Below are 8,107 nucleotides of genomic sequence, written 5' to 3'. Positions count from 1 at the left end.
CACTAAAATGGTATCGCAGCTTGAGGGTCTTGACAATTTCCCAATCCTCGCGATAATTTACGGTGTCTCGCGGGAACAAGGTTGGGCTATACTACTACACAAAGTAGGGAATAGTTGGTAAAAAATATTGTTACAAAGGTTTAAAACGACTAAAAGTTTCATAACATGCATTGAAAATTTGGGATAAAAGGAAGTAAATTGTATTTCACAGTTTTTGTTGTCATTTCTGTACTGTTATCTTTGAATTTTATGATGACTAAAAAGCAAGGGCCCCTTCAACCTCATGGTTTATTTTAAACCTCCCAAAAATGGCGACACCGAAGAAAAAGAAAATGCCTGTGCAGGAAGAAACTCAGGATATTGACAAAGAAAGCGCGATGGCGGCGCCGTCTTCTTCAATTCCTCCTCCAAATATTTCTAGCATCAAGAACAAGATGAGGAGGACTCAGGAATTTATCAAACTGAAGCGACAGAAGAGGAAGGTAAGGCCATACCATGTGACATGTGCCCACATGTGTTGAAGTTATCATCTTCAAGCAGATATGGGACGGGATATCGTGTCGTTTTGTGACTGCCCAGTTTTCTGACACTTGATTTTATATACCAGAAAAACATGACAGCTTTTTCTTCAGTACATCATCTTAGATATTTATACTTTGTTTGCAAAATAACTTACAGTGTCAAATCAAGGAGGTCCTGTATATTATCTACGAGGGTCTGCATGGGGGGGTCCTGGCAACGGTTAACGGAAAATTCAGCAGGGCCGATAACGCTTAACGGTAAATTCAGGAGGGTCGGCAACGCTTAACGGTAAATTGACAGGCTTTTTTTTCGAGCTGCACTGGATTTAGTATCTTGCTTTGTGAGAAAGGTGATCACTGACAAAATTACGTATACCTTACATGTAATGAAGCATGCATTTAAGGTATGTGTTCCCTGTGTTTCCCACCTGCCCTAGGTCCCCGAGTGCGTCCACAAATAAAGGTGAGTCCGAGTCGACGTCGGCCAGCTTGCATGTTTTCAGTTTAGGATTTTGAGAGGGCGCTCGTAATCTAGGGGGTCCGGGGGATGCTCCCCCGGGACAATTTAGGATTTTTAAGCCTTCAAAAACGCAATTTACCGCATTTTGAGAGGCAAATCATGGTGTTGAGAGTGTTTGTCGGTCCTTCTGATGTTTACATGTTTTTACTCAAGATTTTGTTAATTTGCCTGTCAAGGTTAACGTTGATGGATTCGTTAAAAAAATATGTAACTCTCCGCAAACTTCCGGAAATTGACGGGAAAGCTGGTTCTGGCTCGGAGCCGAAGGGACCGAGCGCAGAAGCGCGAGTCGAGCGCCAAAGGCGCGAGCAATGTAGGGGGGTCCGGGGGCATTCTCCCCCGGGAAATTTTGTATTTTTAAACCTTCAATGACACATTTTCCTGCACTTTGAAAGGCAAAATTAGGCGTAACGAAGAATTATTCATTAACGCTTAACGCTGAATTTAGGATGACAAATAACGTTTTACGTTGAATTAAAAGGACCAATAACGCTTCACGAAGAATATACCGATAACGCTTAACGTTGAATTAGAGCAGGCCGGCAACGATTAACGGTGAATTAAAATAGCCCATAACGGTTAACGAAAAAGGGCATGCAGACCCTCATCTACTATCATCTACATCTACATTCATCCTCCTTGGCCTTGGTTATAGAGTCATGTCCAGGCAGTGTGTTAAACTCTAAATATAATATTTCCTCAGGAAAAGAAGGAGCTACAGAAGAAGAGGAAACGTGAGGCAGAGGCCTTAGGAGAGGAGGTAAGCCATTGCTTTCTTCTGAGACATGTATTTATGTAGAAGTGGTTACTTGTATGTAGTTCTGACTGTATTCGACTTTTCTGATCAAGTGTATGTTTTTCAGGCTCCACCAAAGAAGGTACCAAAGACCATAGAGAACATGCGAGTATTGGATGAGACCATGGTGGACCCTCAGGATGAAGAGGTGGGGATTTTAAACATTAAAGCAGGGAGCTTATAGCTCCTTGATTTAAGTTACCATTTGGTGGTTATTTTTAGCAGCTGGTACTTACATGTCCATGATCAATTTCACCTTTAACATGTAAGAAAATTTGGACTACTCGTGTTGGCTGCTACATTAACAGCTGAGTCTCAGAAAATATCAAGAACATGTTCTAATTCAACCAATGAAAAAACACAAGAAATTAAATTCGAGCTTATATTGTATATTTTCTTCTTCAGGTGCTCCATGACGAGGCCCATGATGAGATGGCTTCTTACTTCAGTAGAGACACCAGGCCTAAAGTCCTCATCACCAGCAGTGATAGACCTAGAAGTGTAAGTATTATCAATTATCACAATACTAAGTAACCTTGTGTGCATAGTCCAGTGGTTAGCGACCCTGCCTCTCGACTAAGTGGTTGGGAGTTCAAATCCCAGCTGTTGTCGCTCACCTGACATGGAGAGGGTCGTAGTCCCTAGGTCAGGGCGTTAAGCTGTGGTCCACTTTTCATAGTGCTTGTCAAAAAGCTTAGAGCTAGGGGAATATCCCTGGTACAGTGAGCCTGTAAATACTGTAATACATTGTAGTATAAATAGCGTCTGTCTTCTCTGTCACAACCTGTGGAAGATTAGCTCATTAGTGAGCTAAAACTGGATCGAGATCACTTTCCTTTTCCAGTAATATCCATCCCTTGATTACAATGAATGAACAAAGAGTGAAAAGTTCTTTTCTCCTTCCAGACGACCACACGTTTCCTTAAGGAGCTCGGCCAGTGCATCCCCAACTCTGAGGTGTACTACCGGAGGGGCCTGGATCTTAAGAAGGTGATTCCTCAGGCGCTGGCCAAGGAGTTCACAGACATCATCGTCGTTAATGAGGACAGAAGAAAGCCCAGTATCCTTTACACTGAGAAAGTCAAACAGATACAGATGGTTCTGACTAGAGGAACTCTTTTCACACAACCAGGCATTATATATTGTATTGTATTATATTCAGGCAGTGTTTCAGTGACCATAACTCTTTGGTTTCTTTTTTTTTTTTACTTCTCAACAATTATGTTTATGTCACACTCCTGTAGGTTTGGGACTGCATTACAGATACTGTTCTCTGTAGATGATAAAATGGATTATAACAATAGAATTTTTGTCCTGACAATTTTCAAAATTGACTGTTCTTTGCAGTATCCTTAACCCTGTTTTTTAGATGGTATGTTGTTGTGTCATCTGCCAGATGGGCCTACTGCTCATTTCAAGATCAGCAATGTTAAATTACATGATGAAATCAAGGTACTGTCTCATGTTGTTCTTTTGTTTGAATTCTGTTAATCTACTGTAGACTAAACTGTAACTTAAGCTCCTACCTGGCCGAAGACATCTACTCTGCTCTACTTTACAAGAAAAATATCAAATGTCCGGTACCAAAAATATAAACATAGCTTTCAGTTTTCAATGTGATGTTGAATGAAAGACCTTTTATATAGTCTCTTGCCAACATGATGAAATTATTGACAAGTGTCCAAATGTTGTGTTTGCACCCAGAGAGCAACAAAGTCAACAGAACATCACCCTGAGGTTATCCTCAACAACTTTAACACCCGTCTGGGCCACACGGTGGCTCGCATGTTCGCAGCACTCTTCCCTCACGACCCACAGTTCTCAGGACGTCAGGCTGTCACCTTCCACAACCAGAGAGACTTTATTTTCTTCAGACATCACAGGTACATTTAGTCTGACCCTTGGTGTTCAAAAGACTCTGCACATGCCATTTTCTGTGTGGAACTGAAGTACTTTAAAATCTTCTACAACCAGACATATTTCTTCTTTGACATCAGACATCATAAGTGCAGACATCAGACATTAACCTTTATCACTCTGATGTAGCCACTTATCTATTACCAATTATCTACAGGTTACAGGTTTAGGCAGCAGGGAGAAAGTTAAAAGGATGGCATTCTTGTTTCTATGAATATACAAGGACAGTTCTTAGACATAAAATGATGTGAAGTCCTTTTGAAGTCTGTCAGAGTAAGCTACAAAATGTACCTTAAAGGTCAAATACATGTTATGTTCTCAAAGGAAGAGTATCCTTTTCTACCTTGTTCCTTGGAAGAAGATTCAATGAAATAAAAGTACATTGTAGTTGTTTTGGCTATAATTTGTCTTTGCATGCAGCTCTTTGTATGTTTGTTTACCTGTCTGTGTTATGGGATTTTCAGGTATCTGTTTAAGAACAACAAGCGGGTTGGTCTGAACGAGCTGGGACCACGGTTCACCCTGAAGCTCAGGTCTCTACAGAAGGGCACGTTTGACTCCAAGTTTGGGGAGTTTGAGTGGGTCCACAAGGTACATTTAACATACATTGTCTGTGAGAGAGAGAGGGAAAGAGAGAGAATGAGTGTGCTTGTGTATAAGAGAGTATGTGTGTATGTATGTGTGTCATTTTGTGTGTGTGTGAGAGAGAGAGAGAGAGACTGTATATATCATCTCAGCTCACTAATATGGATTTGCACATTGTGTCACTAACAAAAGATTGTTTCTTCTTTTCCAGCGGCATGAAATGGACACAAGCAGAAGAAAGTTCTTCCTGTAACAGTTGCTGCCATATTGTCAACATCTTGGAAATATGATGACAAGAAATATGGATAGAGTCATACCTTAAATGAATTCAATTTCAGTTATACAGTCGTAGTATAGTTATGTAAATAAAGACTGAGATGAAATATACCAGTTTTCTTTTTTGACTTTGGTGTTATTGGAAGGGGTCTATCATAAACTACTTCTCAACAAGTATAGAAGCTAATTCTCTGATGTCTTTAGTTTCTAATAACTCTAAAAACCTGCCTGAATTTTAATGTGGTTTCACTTTGTTATGCCCTCCCCCCAAAGAAAGAAGTTGATATGCAGTAAAATGTGGGTTTGAGAAAAGGAGTGGTTTCCTATTGTCTGATGTTTTGATCACTGCGAAACACTGGAAAAGCAATGAAACTATTCTTCTAGGAAACTTTTTGCGGTTCTAGTAACGTAACGTTACCCAATATAGCGTCTTTGCGCAGCGCCCCCTTTCAGGCATGCGTTAGTTGCAACGCAAGCAGTACAGCGCACGTGTCAGAAGCGCCACCTAGCGATTTGTGTCCAAAGCGCAAGCGATAGAAAGATGATGCAATAGAACACACTATAAGTACCTATAGAATTTCTACCCATTCTCAACAAAGCAGAGTGGCGCAGCGGGAGCGTGCTGGGCCCATAACCCAGAGGTCGGTGGATCGAAACCACCCTCTGCTAGAATTTTTTTTCTCGTCGTATTTTTACCTGTCCTGCTTGAAAGCATGTTTTTACGCAGATTTTGTACATTTTAAGAGGTTTTCTAATTTTTCACCAGATTTTTTTCGAGGTGAGGAGAACGCTAGCTTGTTTCCCTAATAGCGGTGATCGTTACTGTAAAATGCGCATCCTAGATTCTAACTAATCTAAGACTATGTTGAATTCATGTGTCATGGATTGTTGGATATCTTATTTATCATATTCACGGTCGAGTGAGACTTCTTCACTCACGCTCTGTGAACACCGGTACCGCCATCGCATGCAAAGTAAACAATTGCAACAATTTAGCTCAGTGCCCGAGGCTTAGAAATTGCCCATTGTATTTAGTCACAGCGGCGCTTCTGATGTTATCAAGGTTTGTTAATATGGTGTGCCAATACTTGCTGGCAGAAAATCCACAGGCAAATATGCAGTGTTTACATTGTTTCCCTTCGGTATTTACGAGTTGCTACAGGAAGAAACATTTAAGTAGTGCCGTGTTACATCCTGCAATGTGGGCAATAGATTTGTAAACCGCTCCCCCCCCCCATGCCTTAATACTAATACGAGTTATTGTAAACTAGTATAGTACTCTATAAACTCTATAAAGGACAGAATTTAAGTTAGAGTAGACTTTATTTTCGGGTTTGACCAGTTACATATACATGTATTCACAATATATTATAGCTTATACATTTTATACTTATTAACGTTACTCATGACATAGCTATAAATTAATTGCTTCATAGATAACAGAACGTTAATATTACATCTTGGTTGATTAGCATATCCCTCTTCTCTCTTTCTATCCAATGCATCATATGCAAGTCTTTTTTTTTTAGCAAGATCCATATCTATCTATAAAATAGCCTGTAGCTTCTACTGCACTGCTTTGGAACCACCAGTTGAACTCTTGCCCACATTAGCCTACTGTTACAACACTTAAGGGGAGGGTAAGGTTGAAGTTATTTCTATGACAACCACATTCCTACCATTCTATTTTCGGCCTGACCGGCTATCAGGTAGCCGAGCTCCAGTGTCCAGAACAAAAGACATGGGTTCTCAGGACACATGCACCATACAAACGTACACACACAATAACAATTGGCTGCCTGAAAGACTGACATAATTTGTCCATAAACCACAGTACTAGCAGTTATGCTAGCAGATATGCTACTAGTACTACCATGGCCCTACTGTGTAGGTTTCTTGCACTGAATTCAGGCGACATCAAGTTAGCTAGGATGACGATATGTCATCGGTATGCAGACATATTGATTCTGGCATGTTTCCAGCTATCAGGAAGTACATGTATACACATCCTTATACTGAGAGGCTCTGATATGTTCGCCACTCAAAAATCAATAATGAAGTCTCTGTTTTTGTTTTTCCCTACTTGGGAGCCTCAAAAAATATCATCCATAGAAAGTAAAGTTTGTGAATGTCAGATGGCTTTGTGACAAAACTGCATTGACTATTCTGTACAATTTCAATGGTAAAATGGTTGATTTTTCTCCGAGTGTAATTCTTGTCAACTCTAGATATATTGCAAGTTCACAACATTGGATACCAGACAAGACACTGTGGACTCAGAATAGACCTCTCTGTATATATCCACACATGGGGAAGCTTAAGGTACAGAGGTCAAGTTCTGTTGGCATACTTTGAGTTTCGCATCTTATCTCAATCTGCTACCACTTAAGTGCCAGGGAGGATCTACTTAAGGTTTGTTTGAAAGTCTGGGGCAAAATTAAAGGTACACAACATAAGACTGGCATGGGGGGCAAAACTGAAGAAATTCTGTTATTTCTCAGCACATTTACTTTATTATCATTATTTCATGTACTAGTAGCTGGCCTTTGAATTTTCTGGCATTGATTTTAACATTAGATTTTAGAAGAAAAGAAAAATCATTACCAAATGTTACCTTACAGGAGTCAGTTGAATCTATCTCCTTCATTGTATTTCAACATATGTTGAGGGTGACAGCTTGAGTTGTTGAAAAACTCAACACAATATACAGCCGTGTCATACAATCACTGATAGTATTCACAAAGCTCACTGTATTGCTTATACTTTTGTCATACTGTTAAATCACATTTACTTCAAACATAACAGGCTCGTAGGATCACATTGATCCATAGAACACCCCCTGACTTGCAGGGGCATAAATTCAAAATAACATCTTTCTATTATATATATAGCATTTTTCTACAAAACTAAACTCTTTTACATTATCCTACAATATGTATACATAACATTGTACAGTTCTTTACATTACATTGCATTGACTTGTTGTTTCACTATTGGAAGGTTGTAATTTATAGCTACTGACCATTTCCAAAACACAAGACTGGTACTGTTTTTCAGTGACTGCGAATATTGTTTTGGCACATCTATTATACACAACACAGTTCTCACCTGTTGATATATACATATCTCCAAGCAGATACTGGGAGGAAAGGTCCATTTTCTGACTGCCCTTAGTCTTTTAGAAAGAGCCAGCTGTCAGAAGAATGGGGGCAGTCAGAAAACATGTTCTTTCCTCCCAGTAACTTATTGGTAGGAAAACTTCACATACACAATGTACATCGTATAGTTTTAACTAAATATCAGCTCCAGAGTGGATAAATACCTTGGTAAATAGAAACACAGGCAAGACAACATTGCACCAATAGGCTACATGTACAATATTATTGAGAAGTAAATAAATATGTCATGGTTCCTCTCTCCAACATACTTTAATGAATAATGTTAGTCTGACATACACTGGTTGCAAATCAATGGTTATGGGTTTACAGTTTA

The 8,107-nt window shown here is 39.6% G+C and overlaps 1 protein-coding gene and 1 non-coding gene across 2 annotated transcripts; both read left to right on the top strand.

The window, feature by feature from the left end:
- Window positions 1–216: 216 nt before the first annotated feature.
- On the top strand, window positions 217–4,742 carry LOC109475166 (ribosome production factor 1-like). The gene is made up of 9 exons (XM_019775699.1): window positions 217–482; window positions 1,745–1,801; window positions 1,905–1,985; window positions 2,243–2,338; window positions 2,744–2,897; window positions 3,207–3,289; window positions 3,542–3,720; window positions 4,219–4,345; window positions 4,551–4,742. Exons 1-9 carry the CDS (start codon window positions 309–311, stop codon window positions 4,590–4,592), a joined length of 993 nt encoding a protein of 330 aa, XP_019631258.1. The 5' UTR covers window positions 217–308; the 3' UTR covers window positions 4,593–4,742.
- Window positions 4,743–5,212: 470 nt separating this feature from the next.
- On the top strand, window positions 5,213–5,284 carry Trnam-cau. The gene has a single exon. It is a non-coding gene; the product is annotated as a tRNA-Met (tRNA).
- The last annotated feature ends 2,823 nt before the right edge of the window (window positions 5,285–8,107 follow it).

This window comes from Branchiostoma belcheri, unplaced genomic scaffold (assembly GCF_001625305.1).
Source record: "Branchiostoma belcheri isolate BF01 breed outbred unplaced genomic scaffold, Haploidv18h27 scaffold33, whole genome shotgun sequence".
NCBI classification, from domain to species: domain Eukaryota; kingdom Metazoa; phylum Chordata; class Leptocardii; order Amphioxiformes; family Branchiostomatidae; genus Branchiostoma; species Branchiostoma belcheri.
Note: the sequence above shows the minus strand (reverse complement) of the source record. Positions and strands in the feature narration are given on the sequence as shown.

What these genes read in the sequence shown, in the direction of transcription:
- LOC109475166 (XM_019775699.1), top strand. Translation starts at nt 309, where the DNA reads ATGGCGACACCGAAGAAAAAGAAAATGCCTGTGCAGGAAGAAACTCAG. An exon ending in TGAAGCGACAGAAGAGGAAG is followed by an intron (nt 483 to 1,744) that starts GTAAGGCCATAC and finishes ATATTTCCTCAG; the next exon opens with GAAAAGAAGGAGCTACAGAA. An exon ending in AATTACATGATGAAATCAAG is followed by an intron (nt 3,290 to 3,541) that starts GTACTGTCTCAT and finishes GTTTGCACCCAG; the next exon opens with AGAGCAACAAAGTCAACAGA.